The sequence below is a fragment of the Panicum hallii genome, chromosome 1 (assembly GCF_002211085.1).
Source record: "Panicum hallii strain FIL2 chromosome 1, PHallii_v3.1, whole genome shotgun sequence".
In the NCBI taxonomy this organism is placed as follows: Eukaryota; Viridiplantae; Streptophyta; class Magnoliopsida; order Poales; family Poaceae; genus Panicum; species Panicum hallii.
Window position 1 is genome coordinate 5658577 of NC_038042.1, and position 20911 is coordinate 5679487.

The 20911-nt window shown below is 46.0% G+C and overlaps 1 protein-coding gene across 1 annotated transcript; it reads right to left on the reverse strand.

The window, feature by feature from the left end:
- Positions 1-9510: 9510 nt before the first annotated feature.
- On the reverse strand, positions 9511-11490 carry LOC112887751 (UDP-glycosyltransferase 73C3-like). Its single transcript, XM_025954368.1, has one exon. The coding sequence runs from the start codon at positions 11290-11292 to the stop codon at positions 9796-9798; it is 1497 nt and encodes a 498-aa protein (XP_025810153.1). The 5' UTR covers positions 11293-11490; the 3' UTR covers positions 9511-9795.
- Between the last annotated feature and the right edge of the window lie 9421 nt (positions 11491-20911).

Here is a 20911-nt window from a genome sequence, read left to right on the forward strand (position 1 = left end):
TTCTGAATTTTAATCAACAGTCCCTTTTTATCACTTTTGCCATATCTCCTATACGTTATCAAAAACGGGGAAATAAACAAAGCATAGCGCAGTGCAATCCCTTTCTAAGTACGATGCAAGACTTTGACTAGACCCCGGGTCCTTGTGTTACAAATGGGCAGTTCTGAGCTAAACTTCTAGACGTTCACACTTCATGCATGATCTGACAATTTCTTTCTCTAGTCATCGCCTCAGCGGCAGGTCGGGCATCCAGTGGAACATTCGGGATTTTTTCTTCGTAAAATTGGATTTGATTTTAACATAATTTACAATTATAAAATTTGAATTCAACAACTGAGGATTGTTTAATGGAAAAAAGGATCATGCGTGCTGACCCTTGGCCACTCGAGATTCTACAAGCATCTCCAGGAGTAGCATAAAAATACTACAAAATTAGATTTAGATAGATGGGAAAGATGGGAGCTGTTACTATGGCAGCGCTATGCTCTGTCGCAGGCAGGGGTGGTAGACCATGATCCGTTACCACCCCTGGTCGCAGGTGCTCTCCTTGCCTGCGTACTAGCATGGGATCGCGTGCAAGAAAAATTAAAAAATCTATAATTGTAAAGCCGGGCATCTAAATTAAATTCCAATTACATCATGTGCATGTTTCTTACAATAAATCTTAAAATAATACCACACTTGAGTATGTTTGAATAGTTTTTTAGTTGACCAATTTGATGATGAAGCTAAAATAATTGTTCCAACCTAAAAATAGAAATTGTTGTAGAATAAATAAAAGTTGTTGCCATTAGAACAGAAACCAGGCGTCCCGACAGCCATGGCACAACCGGCTGAGGTCCTCCACCTAAGCACACTGGTGCACTCGGCAAGGCCTAGCACCAAGTTTATGCCGAATTGGATGGAACTGGCCACCGCATCACATATCTAGTGTCAAACTTATAGATCCAGCTTAAACTACCACAGATTGAGTCACCAATTCGCGGGATCGGGAGAGTAGGAGGCGATGGAGGAACAGAGAGTAGAGGTAGGGGGAGCGTGTCGCAAACTTGCAGCCGCTGCTGCCGCTGCGCACCGCGGCTACCGATTGGAAGTGCTAGCAACTCTCACGCTGGGCTCAAGATTTGTGGAGATTTTTGGTGGCGGGGTGGGTTCGCCCTCGCGTCGTCTAAGGGACACGACTAGAGAGCCTCGCTGCAAGCTCCTCTCTTTAAAAACTCCAAGTCGGAACTACACCATTAATCTTGTGATTGGAAGTTCCTTGTTTTTGGCACCTTATGTTCATAAGCTTTGCAAAAAAAGAGAGAGAGACAAATTGAACACCTTTCCCTTGTCTTTTGGGTATTGGAACATGCTGTGACATTCAGATAATTAGAAATATAGATACTAGATTTTAGTGTGAAAAGCGTATGCTTGTTATGGTGTATGTGTGTAGCACAAAGGAATAGGGGTATAATTGTAATTCCGTAAAATATAGGCCCTTTAGTGATAACTGGGTAAGAATGGGAGATAGCATCAAAACCTAGGCAAAATATGGCAAAATATAACACTAAGTGTCAAATTTATGTTATCATAGGAAAGAGAGTGCAATAGATATGTTAAAATTCTAAGGTAAATGGTGCTTTGTGTGAAAACAGGGACCTAGATGTGATTAAAACAAAAATCATAGGTCCTTTTATGCAAAATAATTGAAATATGAAAGTAACTTTCAAATTTACTTAGGATCAAAATGTAAGAATACAAGTCATCATGACATGGCATAAAAACTTGCAAAGGACTCTAAAATTACATGAAATCTACCTCAGTAAGGACAAAACCTATTCAAATTCCACCTTTGCTCAAAATTTAACATGTTAAGCTGTAAATTTTGGCTTTTTGAACTTGAACCTTAAAGCAATATTGTAGAGCTTGAAAAACTCTACAACTTTTATTTTGGGCATTTTCTCATTAGACCTCTAGATCAGTGGGGAATTTTGCTTTACCGAAAGGTCCTTAGAATCTTTTAGTTTTGCACATAGGTCCTTCGGACCTCTCCCCTCTCTTCTTCTTCCTCGAGCACGTGCTGCTCTGTTCTGCTCCTCCTGCCACCGGCGCAGTGCTTCGCCCCTGGCCGCCGCTCTGCCGCCGCCGCCGCTCCACCTCCTGCTGGGATGACCCCACGCGTCGTCCTCTCCCTACCCCGGCCCTGTTCCCCTCCCGTGCAGCCCTCCTCCGCACGCGCCATGACTTTCCCGAGACACCGCCGGCCGCCACATCATCGCCGCCGTTGCCAGCTCCTGTTTGCACCCACAGCACCCCTCCTGGCCTTAACACACGCTCAACGGCCGCTCAGTGATCTTGTTCACTCATTCCTGCACTTCTTTTCCACGGCATTCTTCTTTCCCGAGCTCAGCTCCTCACTGGATTCCCACCGCCACGCCTAGCCACCGTCGACAGCCGCCGCTACCGTCGCTTAACCCCGATCCACTACTCCCACAGCACCACAACAGCTCACTGGTGCTCTCCAGCCCATTCAATTTCATCCTCCCGCATCCGAGCCTCGTCTTCCACAGCTCCGGCCAGCACGAGTTCCGCCGCCGCCTCCTGCTCACCGTGGACAGGCCGCCTCAGTCATCCCCGCACCATGACAACCCCTCAGCTAGACTCCTCTCGACCCCGTGAAGCTCTACGACCCCTCCATTAATTCCTTAGTGCACTGCATCGACTCCCCGACGCTCGCCGGCGTTTACCTCCGCCGCCATCGTCACTGCTTCTGCCGGTTGCCCCTAATCCGAAGCTTGTGTTCCCAATTGACTGCACCAATACCTTCCCCACAACTCACTGGAGCTCATGCGCAGGACCTTCACCGATGTCGGCCGCCGGAGCATCGCCGTCATCGTTGACCCCTCCGCCGCCGCTTCGGGCTTCCGTCGAGATCCCCCTTTCTGGCCGCCGCTACCCTCGACACGTGATGCAATCAAACCACCGTAAGCCCCTGAAGCTTCCCCTCCCCTCGGACCTCGCCGGCGGTGGCCCTCCTCGCCGGTACAGGCCGGTCAAATCCCTGCCTCCCTCTCTGACCACGGCCAGGGCCTTCGGATGGGAAGAATCAAAAGCCCGGGGGGCTGTCTGCAAAGCCAAGACACATAGGAATAGTGCCATTAAGGACCTCTTTGTTATTTCTGCTATCAACTTTGAAATTCCATATCAATTTAACGAAAAACCATAAAAATGCAAACTAAAATTTGTTGGATTCCTCATTCTAAGATCTAAAACTTTCCTTACAGGTTGACTTTCAATTTCTTAGTAGTTTGTGCTCTAATTTAAATATAAATTTAAGTAGTTGTAGACTAAGAAAATGCATAGTAAATGGTAGAAAAATGGTAAAAATGTGAAAACAATTGTGTTAGTTTTTCCTTGATATGTAGTATTTAAGAAAAATAATTAACCTACTGTTTATATAATATTTTTATAATATATAGGTTTAAACATGAATAAAGCTTATTTGATCTTGTATAATTAATATATGCAGTTTTAGATGTTTAAAAATTATGAAAATATTTTGAAGTATTTTTCTTAAATAATGTAACCTGTCCCTAAATTCTCAACCTAGGATCAGGTATAAAATAACCAAAACAAATAAAGCAGTATATGATAAAGTTATATTCTTAGTTAATCAAAGTAAGTCCATAGTTAAATAATAACCAAGGGTCATTATAAATAATTAGCTAAGCAAATAAATAAAGTTAGTAAATATAAATATTTTAAATGTTTAAAGCTAATCCAACATGCTACCTCATGCCATTAGTTAAATGTTTAAGGTAACCAACCCTGTTACTTAATGTAACTAGGTAAAATAGTTAATACCCGATAAATGACTGCCCAGTAGAAAAGTAAATGATATATTCAATGAATAAACTAAGCTTTCATTGGATTACAACTTTATCGTGAAATAAACTAAAAATGTATACATCCTTTAAACTACATCTTTGCATATCATATAGATTCGACTACTCTCGCCGATGGAGACTACGAACTAATCCCAGAACAAGAAGTGGAAGTTTCTGAAGGCCCCGGGAACGCCGTCGGAAATCTAACTGAAGCTCCGAACCAAAGTTTGGAAAACTTTGACACTACTGCCCCCAACCCCACGCAAGAAGGCAAGCCCCGGCACATAACCTAGTATTTCAATTACTACTTTATGCAATCTTATGCTTATCTATTATATTTTGCATTAAGTCTAGGAGTTAAAATGGAACCCTAGATGCATTGGATTCTAAGAACCTATGTATTGTGCCTGAGTCCTTCCCGAATATATGCTCTGCTAATAGGACCGGTAGAAGTCGGGTGATGTCCTGTCACTCGCGCGATATAGGAGTTGCAATGTTTACATTCCTGTAATCACTATAAGGATGACGGACGGGATTCGTGAGATGTATCATGATTAAGATGATACCCCGTCTGTGTTGATGAATTTGGTTAAGGTCGCAGTGTGTGGTAGCGGTGGTTAAGCATTTGAAAGTATTAGCCACATGCCACGAAATATGGTAAGCGGTAAGCCTAGTAACCAATCGGCCCGAGAAGTGGACATACCTCCCATCACTCGTATTTGATTTTTCCGGTTACTCGCTTCGATGTATGGGAATACGTGTTGCAGGGCAACCAGAAGTACGGCCGTATAGTCGCTCTACAGGTGTACGTCCTGCATATTGGATGTGCGTATGGTCCTGCAGTCGCTTGTGGTGGCTCTGATCCACGAGTCGGAATGAAAGGCAAACGGTTGCTTCGGAACAATCGTTGGATGTTCCAAGCGTGTGAGTTAGGTTTACCCTTGCAAGGCTAAAATTCGATTAAGGAATCGTCCATTTCTCGCGGAGATTGAGACTGCTTGATCCCTTTGCCACATAGAGTAACAAGAGCAATTTTGTGATTATCAAAGATGATGTTTGGCTAAAGATTCTACCATGCTTGAATAGTTATAGGTGCTTATCTAGAATGATTAATCACGTAGAACTTGAAAGCTAAAATTTGAAATTAAGGATCCACTCTTTGTTGCTTTTCAGCTGAAAACATCACCCATAACTAGTTAAGCCTTCATAAGTCTAGTTACATGGCTAAGTATACCATGAACGGGTAAGCCTTGCTGAGTATTAGCATACTCAGTCTTGCATTGTGATTTTTTGTTCAGGTAATCCCCCTGACGACTCTACTCTGCCTATGCCATGGCCTTACCCTCTGCCCGATGGTTGGACCGTGAAGTGGGATCCGTCCCCGGCCAACATAGACCCTACCGAGTGATATCATGCCAGGGCTAGCATGATATCCGTACTGGCGACGTGTACAGTGACCGTGTTTTAAACTCCGCTGCCATGACTTAAAACCTTAAACTGTGTTGTAATAATTCCTATTAGTTGGGAACTGATGTTACTTTTGAACACTCATGTAATATACCTGCCTGTGATGTAAAACATGATGGCAATTGTATCTCTGGACTCACCGTTGTACGAGGTACCTTGTTTGGTCCTGCATTCGGTGGTTTATCGGGACATTACCCGACAGGCCAAGGAATTACACTGTTTGAAGTACGTGGGAGCCCTTGAGAGAGGACTTGCGCACTTAAGTCGTTGTAATTCAGGTTGGTTCTGCCACACATGTGGACCAAAACTTCTAGAAAATTGAAGCCTCCGCATGCATATATTTGTTTTCACAAATTTTGAATGCGGCCGTGGTTCTAATAGCTAATGCTGAGCTTGGGCGATCTAGTGCCGGTGGTTATTTTTTTGCCCAAATGGAAAAATAGGGAAATGGAGTGCCGGTGCCTGGTCGTACAAGTGGCAGAAATGGGCCAGGCCGAGATCGGGGCAGGGCATCTGGGCCAGGACCGGCTCAGGCCTCTCTCCTAGTCCTAGTCCATACGGCCGTCTCCGCGGCAACCGATCCGAAAGCCCCCCGCGCCTGTCATCCCGCCCGTCGGACCGTGCGGGGCGCCGGGCGCGCGTTTGCGCCGCCGCCGCCGCCGCGGCTTGCCTCCCGGCCGAAGGGAGCCGAAGCCAAGGCGACACGCTTCGCCTCGCCTGATCATTGCCTCTCGCTTCTCCAGGAAAAACGCGTAACGAACCGCGCGGCATGCCACGCGACGCGCCACTCCTGCACGGCAGGCCTTCGCGTCGCGGTGGTCTATGTGATCCGAACACGCCCAGGATACATCCGCCGCTGGGCGCACGTCGAGCGCGCGCGCGGCCACGTTCCCGGCGCCGGCCGCCGCTCCTGAGCTGTCGTACGTCGTTCACCGAGACGTGCGGTGTGAGATCTGGCTTATTGACTTTGTCCGCCAGCCAATCGCCGTTCCAGCAACAAAAATGGGACAGCAACTGCAAGCAATGAACTCGCTTCTCTTCCTCTAGATTACATACTCCACCGTCCCTGTGGATGGCGACGTGCATGAAGGGCCGGGACAAAGAAGAAATAAAAGAGCGCCGAAAACAACTTTAATTTGTCGTCTAGATCTGATAGATGATGCAAGGTGTGGCTGCTATGTTGCATGACTTCTCTTGTCCCTGCACGGCACCAGTCGTCAAGCACTACTGTAGAAAAGATGAAAACGCCACCTAGCTAGCTCGCAGCACGTAGCTGGATGGTTTAAAATGAGGTGCTAAAATTTACCACCTATTAGTACTCAATTTTTGCTAATGGTTTTATATTTTGGCTAAAGTTTAGTCCACCCTACTATTAGCACTTCTGTTTGGCTGGAAAGGCTAGTTTGACTGGAAAGGCTAGTGCTAAAGTTGAGCACCCATTAGCACTTGGATCCAAACGGAGCCTAATAAAAATCTGTTTGAAGGAGTTAAAGTTGAGTGCTAAATTTTAGCAAATATTAGCACTCAAACACATGCTAAAGTTTTTGAATTTTAATTAAAGTCTAGCCCACCCATTAGCGTTTCCGTTTGGATGAGCCAGTGCTAAACCCCGTTAGCACTCGGATCGAAATGGAGTCTAAATCTCAGATATCTTAGTGGCTCCAGTCAACACTAGCTAGCTACTGAACCAGTAAGCACAAGAGTGAGATCTACAAGTGTGACGCATAGATCTGCCTCCAGTTGGATACCTCCAGGCTAGGTTAAACCATTGGCCGGTCGGTCGATTTCCTCTGGATACCCTATCATCATGCATGAACGCGACGAGCGAGCCTAGACACACAAATAATAAAGCTGTAGAAAAGCTATAGTATATATGATTGATTGATTGATCGGGCTTGTCCTTGAAGCAACGCCCAATGATTTTGTTGGATTGCCACTGGGCACTTGTTTCGAGTGGGGTTTCAGGCTAGGAGATGTGTGTGGCGAGCGATGCCAAGCGATCGCGCGGCGGGCAGTTTGTCAGTGGACGGCCATGCGTGGTCAGCCCACACAAAACAAAAAGACTGGCGCCCAGAAAAATGCCACACTCTGGCCGGCGCAAATGGGAACTGATGGTCTGGAACAAGGTGGATATTAGGTGGCGAATTAAAGAGAGGATATGAGATATATTCGGCCAAATTAACTTATCCTTTTTCAGTGTATACACATTATGCATACTGGTTACTACACAGAAACATCAGGTATTACTACTTCCTGAAGCATGAAAAAATGAGTGATTTTTTTTAAAATTGATTATCCAGTGCAAGTATGAAGCATTCAGATGAATAGACATATATACATGATACATGCTAGTTACTACACAGAAATATTAAGGATCAGAGAAATGTGGAGCACAGGTCAGCGCAAATATTGGTCGCCATACAATACAAGTGAACATTTATTTCAAACAAACAATACAAGTGAGCATTTATTTCAAACAAACAATACAAGTGAACAAATACAATGTTCTTATGAGGAATGTTCACTACACCACAACCCCAGAATAACGATGGAAGGTCAGTCGGTATAAGCGGCTTTAGCGATGGAGAGTCCATCGGTATAAAGTTATACCGATGGATACATGTAGTCGGTGTAAATCCTGTCAGTAAAAATATTTTACTGATGACTCTACTTTCATGTCGGACAGTCCGACAGTCAAAATGGGCCTTGTTTCATTCCTTCTCTGCTTAACTTTTTTCCTTTCCTTTTTTATTTATTGCACCGTTATGAAGTAACACACAAAAATAATTATCTCATATACACCAATATATTTTTTATATGTAATAGACTACATATAAGTAGAAGTTCCAAAATTTTTGAAACTGATTTACTATTTTCTATATGTTAAATGAATTTCTACATGGTTATCAAAATTAATTCTAAATTGAACTACATGTGTATCTAGTAAGATAGAAAAAAATGTATAAAAATAATTTTTAGACTCATATGTTCCATTCTAGCCTATGTCTTGGAGATAGATAAAAAATTCAATTATCTTCTAGGAACAATTCAAACTTCTATCTCCAAATTACCACATAATAATTACAACAATATCTAAATTGGATTAGAAAATTCTACAAATTGACATGACGTCATATTTTTGTTATATAAGCTTTCCATAAAAAAACTTAAATAATTTTAATAAAGTGGGACCATATATTTTCATAAAAGGATACATCTATCATATAGTTTCCTATAACTCGTATAATATCTTATAATATTTTTGAACTCGTATGCACCTTAAATTTGGACACAACCTTATGTTTACCTTCCTATTCGCAAGTCTGAGTTTACTTTGCCACTTGTTATGGAAAAAAGTTATTTTTCTATTTTTAAATAACTAATTAAGGCACCCTTTGTGAGGTGAACGAGGTATATTATTTCTTAAAATTATAATTATAATGAAAATATTTTTATGAACAAACATATTAATTCATTATTACATTGAATTTTCATAAGAAATAAAATTAGCTACTAATAATCTTTAATCTTGGTATAAAGCAGAGGAGTTGACTATGACTCTATTTCTTGATCCTACTTATCGACTGATAGTTCGATGTAACAAATACTATTATCGACTGACCGTTGATAGGTAAATATGGATATATTTGCTAACTGATGGTTACAATCACCGACTGATTGTGCACCGAGAAGATTTACCGACTGAGTGTCCATTGGTAATATTGTATTTTACCGACTAACGTCTGTCGCTAATTTGGTGTTGTGGTGTAATGGTTGTGAACACAATACACTTCATATTAAGAAAAAAAGGGCATTGCATCCAAAGAAATATATGACACTCTAGCCCACGCAATGGTTTTTTGGTCACAAACTAACAATGGAACAAATCCAATACTCCGGTGGCCCTAGTGAATATTTCATCATAGATTTAAAAAAATGTGATATATATTTCGACCAAATTAAATTATTTTTCACTGTATACATTATATACATATACTAGTTACTATACTCATATTACTACTCTCTGAAGCATGAATAAACTGAATGGAAAATGGAAAAAGGTGGCCATCCAGCGCGAGTATAAAGCATCCACAGAAAAATGAAAAGACATAAATGATACACGCATGCAAGTTGCTACACAGAAAACATCAGGATCAGAGAAATATGGAGCGCATGCCAGTGCAAATATTGGTCTCCATTGAAATGAACAGATTCACTGTTCTTTTATGAAACAATAACTCCACAGGAAATGAACATGGTGCACACTGTACAATACTACAGTAGTTACTACACAGCAACACCATTAGATACTACTACAGTTGAAGCAGGAAAACGGTTGAGAGAAAAATGAGAACAATGGACACACAAATCACACAGAGTTAAAGGGCAGAACGTTGATAGCACAGAAGATTGCAAGCTTCTTTTGTTCTTTCAACGCACCCCATGCACAGTTTCCAGCTTAGCCTTCCTTGCCACCACGTTGCCTGAAGCTTTCGATGAGCTGCGTCAGGTTCTCGTACGAGGACCCTCCTTTCTCCATGGCCCTGTGAGCTTTCTCCCCGTACTCCTTGGCCTTCCTCCTCCTCTCGTCGGCCTCCGCCCCTCCGCCCATCAGTGCCGACACTGCCCGCACGACGTCCTCGCGACCCACCGGCATGTTCTCGTCGTCGAAAATCATCACCGGCGCCGTCGCGCCGATCGGCACGCCCACGCCGAGCACGTCCACGACCAGCCGCTCGTTCAGGAACTGGTCGGCGAAGTGCGGCCACGTCACCACCGGCACGCCGTGCGCGATGGACTCCAGCAGCGAGTTCCAGCCGCAGTGGGTGACGAACCCGCCGACGGCGCGGTGCGACAGCATGGCGAGCTGCGGCACCCACCCGCGCACCACGAGGCCGCGCCCCGCCGTGCGCGCCTCGAGGGCCTCCAGCCACTCCCGCACCTCCGGCGCGGCCACCTCGGGCTCCTTCACCACCCAGAGGAACGGCTTGCCGGAGTCCTCGAGGCCGTGGCCGACCTCGAACAGCAGCTTGGGGAGCTTTCTCACGAGGCTGCCGAAGCTGACGTAGACGACGGAGTCCGTGTCCTTGGTGTCGAGCCACGCGGTGACCGCGCTCTGCTGGACGGCGTCGGTCTTGTTCCCGCGCGACGCCATCGCCTCGGCGTCCTTGTTGGCGAGGCAGAACGGCCCGAGCGTCCACACGGGCTTGCCGAGCGCCGCCTCGTAGCACGCCACGAACTGGTCCTCGAGGTCCAGGAACGTGTTCACCACCGCGCCGTCGGCCGTGCGCATGGCCTCGACGCACTCGACCCAGAGTGCCTCCCACCCGGGCGAGTTCAAGAAGCCCGGCGCCGTGGCCTTGGTCACCTCAACGTGCACCGGCATCCCCGGCACGACGAACTTCTCCTGGTCGCCCGCCGCCGCGGTCTGCTCGTGCAGCCCGTGATCAACGGAGTTGAGGTCGCAGAGCGAGTAAAAGCAGGACGGCCCGTGGAAGAAGAGCCGAGGGATGCCGAGGCTTCTGGCCACGCCGGCCGTCCACCCGTTGCACCAGTCGGCGACGATGCAGCTTGGGCGCGCCGCCAGTCCCCGCAGGTAGGCCTCGAGCGGCCCGGCGAGCCTCTGCAGGGCGTCGAACAGGGGGATGAAGTGGTTGTTGTCCGTGACCTGGTCGACGTTCTCGATGCCCGGCGGCAGGCCGTCGACGCCCGCCGGGAACGGGAGCTCGATGACCTCGAGCGCGAGCTTGGCGCGCGCGGCCTGGTCTGCGACGCCGCGCAGCCGGGCGCTGTTCACCGGCGTCGTGACTAGGCTCGCGCGCGCGCCGCGCTCGGCGAGGAGGCGGGCGAGGTCGACCATGGGGATGGTGTGGCCCTGCGCCACGAGGGGGACGATAACGAAGTGAGGCGGCGGCGGCGCTAGCGTGGCGGCGGTGGGCTCCTCCGCGGGCGCCATGGCCCTGCCAAGATCCTTGGGGCCGGCAGGAATGGTGCAAGGGAGAGACTGGCCTCTAGCGAGAAGGATCGAGGAGCTGATTGTATAGCCAGTGAAGGCTGCTTTGGATAGAGTGCAAGCTAAGTAGGCTCTCGGTCCTCGCCGGTTCTATTTTAGCCAAAATTTGGCAAACATTTTTCGAAACTGTGCTGAAATGAGACAGAGTGATCTCATTTGAAGGTGCTGAGAACGGCTTGGATTTGGATTGGAGACGTGGAGCCGTTGTTCCGCAGCTGTGCCGTCGCTGCCAGCAATCTTGGCGCCATCGATCTCTCACCAGAAGCTTGCTCACGCACAAATGCGTGTGGTCTGGCCGTGTCCTGTACTCCCGTGTGGTGTGCTAGGCCGGGTACGGGGACCTCCCATTCCGGGACAAAATAAAGCTTGATGGCAAAGAATGAGAAGGAGAAACCAACGACGAAGACGCAGTCCTTCTAGAAGGCCTTGCATTGGATGGACCGGAGCCTTGTGTACATCGTGGCACAAGCTTGGCGCACTGTTTCTAGTCCTGTCCGTCCTGCAACCCGCATGATTGTGGCCGACGGCTTGCCGCTTTGTTGCGGTGCTCGTGCCACGCGGTGCGCAAGATTCAGGACATGGAACTGCATGCACATCATGACATCAACGAGGGATTGTTTCCTGCCAAATGCAGAATTTTCGTTTTTCATTCAGAAGAGAGAGTCCTGGCTTCTGAATCGATCTGTTTCCCTTTTTCTTTCACCGCTGCCATTCCAGCTACAGCTTTCACCGAACGAAGAAGTGACAGATCATTACATGTAAAAATTCCTGGCATTCCAGGAAGAGATTGCAAGCGAATACAAGCTAGGCAAGGATGCACTGTACATTCCTCGAAGTCGAAGTGTTTGGGTTGGAGACGTCGGGCCGTTTCTCAGGGACAGGACCACCACGCACCGATGCGAGCAACCTTTGTCGTCATCGATCTCACAAGATGACCGGAAGCTGGCACAACCGCTGGTGATCTGGCTGTGCAGTGCTGCGGTACGGGAACCACCAGTGATCTTGCCTCGTCGTATCTGCGCATTTTCATGTTTCCTGTTTTTCTTTTCTTTTTTTGCGAACTGCATTTTCCTGCTTCGAGACTGTTTGGGTAGCAAGCAGAGATGGAAAAGGCCCAAAAGGATAGGCTTAAAACAAAGGCATCCTTCTAGAAACCTTTGGTTGCATGTATCGTGGGCATTGGGCAAAATAGTCCAAAACATGATGCCCTGTTACAGAAAAACAAAACATGATGCCCAAACGAGAGATTTTTTTTTAAAAAAAGACACATGACAGGCACAAATATTTGCACGCGGCACACCCACTAGTGCCACACCTTACCTCTATGAATTTTAACGAGAGACCAGACATATATCTTGAGGTTAACTCGTCTAGCTATCGGTCTCCTCTGAATGATTTAGCTTTCTCCGAGGATGTTTATAGAACACTCAAGTGCTCGCTCTCTGTAGGCACCCAGTACCCAATCCTTGCACCCTATGATGTGGCTCGCTATAAATTTCAATGGGAAAGAAATATTTTTCTCCCTCGATGCCTCGTCCCTACCCGGACCACGTTGCGGGTGCGGCCCCATGTACCATCCTATGCTAGCAGGGTAGGTTTTCGCTGGAGCTCCCGCTTCGGCATGCCACCAGCATGGAGCTCCAAGACCCTTACCCTATTGTGGCAGCTGTTCACCTTAACATTAGATAATGCTAGTGTGAAAAACAAAGTCACAAAAGATATGTGTGATGTATTAGGCGATCAAATGTTCTTTAGAGATGAACACATCACCAGTAGAAATAGTAGCTTTCGTGATGTTTCGTGTGTGACGTTCTGCAACTTCGTCGTTGAACATACCTCATCTATGACGAAAATCCTAGCTTCGTCATAGTTTATCGGCGGCAGTTCTCAGTCATTACGGAACTATGATAAAAGTAAAACGCGTGTCATAGAACAACATTTCATATCATCATAAAAATGATGCACCATCAGCATCTCGTATCTGTGACAACTGCAACTCGTCATACAACTGGTGGGCCACATAGGTCCACATATGTATAGAAAAATCGGAAAAAAAATCAATAAAAGGTGGAGGTCAAGAATCAAACTTAGTAAAGGATGCATGGCACTAAACTATTTGTAGTTTTGTTGTTCTACTTGGTATTCAACCATTTTATACTTAATTTCTTCCCCAATTTAACCAACATGGGGTTGCCTGTGGGTTAGAGTGGAACACATCTACCACTAGACCACATCCTTGGTTGTGCCAAGCTTTGTTATTTCACTTTAGTTAAACGTTACAAATCATGCAGCAGCTCCCCCATTTATTTCACTTTAGTTAAACGTTACACAAGGGGGATTGAACCCAAGATCTCGGACTAGAGAAAGACATGGCTTACCAATCCACCATTCATTTGGTTGCGCTTTGTTTAGTAACTTTACACTTTTGAATGGGTAAATCGTACCGTGGCCCTATAACGAAGAACATATATATATATATATATATATTTCATTTTTATCTTTTTAATCCGAAATTAAAATTTGTAATTGGTATTTCTCCCTAATAACTACAAATTTGATGGTTCTTTTTTTAAAAAAAAAGATTTCTGAAATCATGATCTTTCATTAAATGGTATTTGTCTGTATGTAAATTGCTATTCTTGGATCTTTTTCATATGGTTTGTTTTTTCCCACCAAAATTGAGAGTAGAAAAACTTGTTTTTTCATAATAATTGGTAATTTAACTTTATATTTTCTAATGTTAGGGTAAAAATAAGCTTGTGTCCAAATTTGAGGTGCATACGAGTTCGAATATACTATGAGTTACTCAAATCTCAAAGTTTCACTTGAGTTATAAGAAATTATGTGAGAGATGTATTCCTTTTGTGAATAATCTATGATCCAACTTTACTAAAATTATTTAATTTTTTTATAGCAAGTTTATGGACCAAAAATATGTTATCATGTCAATTTATAGAATTTTCTGATAAAAATTAGATATTATTGCACTTATTATGTGGTAATTTGGAGAAAGAAGTTTGAATTATCCCTAGAAGACAGTTGAATTTTTCATCTATCTCTAGAATATGGACTATAATAGAATATATGAGCCTAATATAATTTTTATGCAATTTTTTGAATCTTATTACGTGCACATGTAGTTCAATTTGGAATTAATTTTGATAACTATGTAAAAATTAATTTAATATATAGAAAATAGTAAATCAGCTTCAAAATTTTCAAACCTTCTACAACACACTTTATATTTAGTCTATTATATATATAAAAATGTATTGGTCTATGTAAAACAATTATTTTTATATGTTATTTCACAATGGTGCAAATAAAATGAAAAAGAAAAAAATCTGTTAAATGGGCCGAAAGGATAGTAATAATTCATTTTTTTCTAAGATCCAATTTATCCTGGCCGTTTAACCTAATCCAATAATTCAAATTAAATTCGAGATGTATAAAAGAGCTTGGCCAACACCCCTCGAACCCTAGTCACTCCTCCCCTTCACCTCTCTGCCTCTCTCACCCTCTCCTCAGACCCTAGCCAATTCTCCTCAGATCTGTCGCTCCCCATGCGCCTCCACCTCGGCCTCCCGTCGCTGCCGCTCCACACCGGAACAGCGCAGCTCCCCAAGGACACGGCAAGATGGCCGACTAGGAGACGGTGAAGGAGCATGTTAACCAGGTGCTCGAGGCGGCCCCCCGTGGGGGAGCAGCGCCCCGGGCGAGGGTGCCCGCTGCGGTGGCCTCCGGCGAGGGTGCGCATGGTGGCAGCCCCCAGCGAGGGCGCTCGCAGCGGCCCCGGTGCACGCCGCGCCCCCGGCGTGGAAGCACCTCGGCGGCGGCTCCCCCGCAGCGTGACTGCCTCAACATGCTTAGGATGGAGGCGAGCCTGGCGTCCTTGGTGCGGCTCGTGGGGCGCGGCCGCACGAGGACACGACACGGCAGATCTGCTCTCCTTCTCGGTTCTTTACGTACAAACTGCATGAATATTAAAGCAAACTAATCATTAACTTTAATTATTTTTATCTTGGTATTGTCTGGCCTGGCATTTCCCGTGCCCAGACCAAGATAGCCTACCCACCCAATTATTTGGATCAACCACGACTCGTGAAACGAAGCATGGCACATATTTGAACATGCAACCTACAAGAAGGCCGCCGGCCGGCCGCAAGATGCGAGCGACCGAGAAAACAAACTTTTTCTTTGAAACGAAAAAAAAATAAACCTTGGAACACCGGCGCATCGAAACTCATGAAACGAAGCATGGCACTTATTTGAACATGCACGCTTGGTATGTATGTTGCACGCTTCCAAAAAATAGCTGTGCCACTTACTCCACCTTTTGCTGTGGAAAGTATTTCGAACCACCAAAGATAAGCTTAGCCAAATAGATCCATAACAGATAACTTATCTGATACAGCTTGCCTTATCAACCACTAAAGATATTCTATTTTTCACAATTCCAAAAAGTATTCATATGCAACAAACCATTCAATATAGGCATTTTTTTAGTAGTGACTACAGTAGATCATCAATTCGGCGCAAGTGAAACTGTCCAGCTAGCTTAAGCATGATTGCAGGATCCCTTTGTGGCCGCTACTCGACCACTACACCAACGGCCTCTGCACCGACGGCTCATGAAGCGAGTCGTCACACATATTTGAACATGCAACCTATAAGAAGGCCTGTGCAAAAATGCTGAACGAACTTGTAGAAGTTCACTGTATGATATATGCATGACTACGAGCAAAAACTGAATGATGGCCAGTTGCAAGGTACGTGAATAATCCCTCTCTTTATATATATATATATATATATAGAGAGAGAGAGAGAGAGAGGCTAAAATGCAATAAGATGCATTCTCTGTACAGAATGCACCTACCCTGCAGTTGCAACCAAGAGACTACATCGATTGCAACTGGGAGAATAAATCAATTGCAACTGGGTGGAACTGATTGCAACTGGATGCGAACCGGTTGCAACTGGACGCAAACTAGTTGCAAATCAAACCGACCCGGTTGCAATTGGACGCGAACTGGTTGCAACTCAGATCGACCCGGTTGCAACTGGACGCGAGCCGGTTGCAACTCAAACCGACCCGATTGCAACTGGACACAATACAGTTGCAACTAGAATTGTCGCAGTTGCAATTAAGAGGGTGGGTGCATTCTCTGTATAAAATACATCCAGATGCATTATAACAAAATAGTATTTATATATACTATTGCAACTGTTAACAAGTTTCGGCTCCATGCATATATATATATAACAATTGCCATGAGACTTTGGAGTGAAACAAATAGACTTGTATACTAGAGTGATTGAAGTTTCGGGCGGTAGTCCAATATGGGTACGCTGACTTTGCATCAACTTATTACCATGTTCCGCCGATGATTGAAGCTTTGCCGGTTACCTGTGTCGGTATTTTACCGGCAACCCACCAAAGGATACTCTAAGGTAATCGATTTGTAGGTACGATGTCGTCGAGATCAGAAATTTAATGATGCACACAATATAAGATTTAGACATATTCAGACCGCTGGATAGCGTAATACGCTATATCATATTAGGTGGTTTGTATTGCGTGAGATTGTTGATATATATTGGAGGGTCCTACCGGGCCTTATATATACTCGGTGGTAGGGATACAGATCGTGTATCTGGGTATTCCTAGTTGGTTACGATCCAAGAAGTCCTACTTTAGTTATATTGAGTATTTTCCTTCTATTTACATTTACATTGAGTATTTTCCTTCAATTCCAACTTGTTTAGTTTTTGTCCGAGTCCTTTATAATAGTTTCCTCAGCGGCAGCAGGGTCACTGCCAGCATCGCCGTCAGTATGACATGCCGTCGAGAGTAGCAGCTTCATCGGCAAATAGCGTCACGGCAGCAAATATCTTCAGCGTTTGTGGAATGCAAATAGTTTTCACTAGCAGCTTACATAAGGAACCATTGTGAAAATGAGATTTTCATAGGTGGTTTCTTACGTGAACCACATCTAAAAATGGTGAAAATTTATCTTCCTGGTATCTTTTTAATTAGGTTGAGTTTGAAAAATTTGTGGGTTAACATGTCATTTCTATCCCCATATCTAGTAAAATCTACAAAATGTTAACTTTCTAGGACTAGTGAAAATTTACCCCAGATATTTTCATCCATAAAAATATGGTTTAAAGGGTGCAGTACTGTACTATATTAAAAGTTTGCAAATAATTTATTAATTTTACTAGAGATTGGGATGCATGTCATATATTCGCCCACAAATTTCATAACCAAATTCAACTTAGTTAGAAAAACACAAGGGGTCATACTAGGCAAGATGCCTTTGGCAAGTTTTTTTTTCACGTTAGCCTTAAATTATCTTACAAAAAAAAAGTGCGTCTATCAGATCCGGAAATACTGGACTGTCCACGTGACACACTTCTTCTATGATATAGGATGAGACATGGCCCACACCCTACATCTGTTGTAACTACCTATAGTGCATCTGTTGTAACTACCCATAGTGCAGTAGGATTACTCGTACAGTAGTGAAACTAGTTGGACACGGTAGGAAACTACCCGAGAAGTACTCAGGTAGGACTCTGAGCTTGTACCCGACTAGCATTTCTATGTAAACCTGTCCTTCCAAACTACATAAGGGCGGACAGGACCCCTCAGGTACAATCATCATCAAAGGCAATACAAGGCACACAGAACGTAGGGTATTACACTCTCGGCGGCCCGAAGTCTAAACCTTGCGTTCCTTTGCAGATTCGAGTTCCTGATCTCGGCGACACCCTACCTACAAATTCACCACCTCGGTGGTATCCCTCGGTGGGTGTGGCGGTAAAACACCGACAGCTGGCGCGCCAGATAGAGGTGTTCATCGAGCATCCACCGGAGAATTCGATGGCATCCTTCAACTTCACCAGCGCTGTGCTCGACGAGGGCACAACGTTCATCTTCGGCTCCTGGATCTGCGTCGCCAACGCTTTGGGTGGCTTCAACAGCCACCTAGCCAACTCCAAGGAGCCGGAGGCCTCTTCATCAACTCCAAGTAGCAATCTCCATGAGTTCATCGACAACCTTGACGATATGCTGCTTCCCGATCTCGCCCAGCAGATCGAAAAGATATCCATTTTCAACGCGACTTCCACTCGTGACGCACCAGATCTATTCGTCTTGGATTTAAACCGATCTGAAAAGACCTCACGATCTAAATTCCTCTTCGACTTGGAGGAGAATTTGAATCTGCTGCTCAACATCAAGGATGTGGGCGCCACCGCTTGTCGGGGGGCACCCATTTTCGACACCTACTCGGACTCCAACAAAGAGTACTCCCCGCGCAGTACTACACCTTCAAGCCGGTTCCGAAAAGGACTTGGAGATGAGGGAGTCACCGCTTGTTGGGCGACCCCACCCTTGAAAACCAATCGCAACCCAACAGCCCCACCGAAACATTTTCGGGCAGCCTTCTGGGTGTAACCATCATATCAACACTGCAAGGACGTTTCGTGTACTGGAAAGGCTTTGAGCCCTCTGAACTGCTCGATAACGAATCCTACCTTGTGGCCTTCACGCAGGAACTACCCTTCCAGGAGGGTAGACCCCTCTCTTCCATTGCGGAAGAAGGAGAAAGTAGCACAGAGCTACTCGAGTACAGCCTTAGGGCTAACCACTCATGGGATCGTCAAGTCTGCATGGCCTCCCTTCGCAATACGGAGGACGACGAGCTGGACCCCTAGTATGACAACGAACAACTCGTGGACGTCTCAGCCGACGAGCCCACAGCTTATGCTCCCGAAGATGAAGACGAGGAGCAGCGAAGGATCCATGGGTAAAGAACACCAAGCACGCTCAACACAGACGCAATGCGCAGAATCGTGCCCGCGAACCAAGGGACCTCAACAACATTTTTACAGCAGTCACAGATCGCGAGTACCGTATGCCGATTGGCACCATCGCAGAAGCAGCACTCCTAGCTCAACAACTCCCATCCAATCCTCAGATACAAAGACTGCAGTACTTGACCCAGCGCGCGCTCAAGCAACTCGATGGGCAACATCCAGTGTCTTCCACTCGGAATCAGCCCTCGAGGTCTGAGCACCATGGTGACACCGCACTGGTCGGTCGCACCCCTGGAGGAGGCCCCGGGAGCCGGAGGAATGACAACCGCCAGTGCAACAAGGGTCACCCGTCCGCGCGTGGTAACATTTGAATAAGAAGTACAACAACCCACTCGCAACCATCGTGGGGCAAGGCATCAAGGCCAAGATCCACTCGAGGCCAACCTTCACGACGCTCCCACGATCGACCTCAGGCAAAAGATCAACAAAGGCCGTGGCGCGCGGCTTGTTATTTAAGCAAGGAGAAGGGACCGTACTTGACAACGACCGCTTCCCCCGCCTTCACTACTAGCATCACCGACAAGTCCTATCCAAATAACTTTGAACTACTCAGAATCCCCAAGTACAACGGTAAGCAGGACCCGCGCCAATGGATTCAATGGTACTCCGTTGCTATCAAAGTTTCAAGGGGATCCAACTCCACCAAAGCTCTCTACTTCCCGGTGGCTCTGGAGTCTGCACCCCTCACGTGGTTTGAAAGCCTCAAGCCAAACTCCATCAACTCGTGGGACGACCTCAAGCGGGCCTTTATCGACAACTTTCAGGGATCCATGATCAGGGCGGGCACTCGCCACGACATGTCCCAAGTGAAGCAAGAGATGAACGAGACCCTGAGGTCCTACACACAGCGTTTCTTCGAAACACGTGCCACCATCACCAACATCACCGATGAGGACGTCATTCGTTGCTTCCAAAACGGCCTCTTCTCGAAGAACACATACCACGACTTCGGGTGCAACTGCCCGACTACTGCCACGGAGCTGCATGACATGATGGCATGGTGGGCTGACTAGGAGGATGAGGAAAACGGCCGCTTCCCCAAGCGCAACCACGACAAGCATGGCAATGGCAACGGCCACATCGACAAAAGCCAGCGGAACCACTTGGGGAATACCCGAAAGCGCAAGCCAGAATATGAAGTCGCGGCTGTCAAGCGCAACCCGCGTGGCAAGAAGTCAGGGAACAACAACTCAGAATATGAGAAAGTCATGCACAAATAATGCCTGATACACCCGAAGTCACGGCACACGCTCTTCGAGTGTGTCACCATCTGCAAATCACTCAATGCACCACCCCTCCCTCAAGTAGGAATGCGAAAGGATAGGAAGAATGATGAAGGAGGTGACAAGTCGGGGGCTCAAGACTTTCAGGTTCCGAAGAATATCGTCAACATCATCTTCGGCGACTTTCAGGATCCGAAGAACATCGTCAACATCATCTTCGGCGGAGACGGCAGATTCCCCTCCAAGCGCGCGCAGAAGCTAATCTTGCGCGAAATACTCTTTGTGGAGCCTGCCACGATAAGGCCTGTAAGATACAGCGAGGTCCCAATCTCATTCTCCAGGGACGATCAATGGACCAGCTTCTCCAAGCTAGGAATATTCCCGCTCATCCTAGATCCTGTCATGGCGGGCTCACAGCTCACCTGAGTACTCATCGACGGCAGGAGCGGTCTCAA

Excerpts from the sequence above, each read along its gene's own strand:
- LOC112887751 (XM_025954368.1), bottom strand. The coding sequence starts at position 11,292 with ATGGCGCCCGCGGAGGAGCCCACCGCCGCCACGCTAGCGCCGCCGCCG.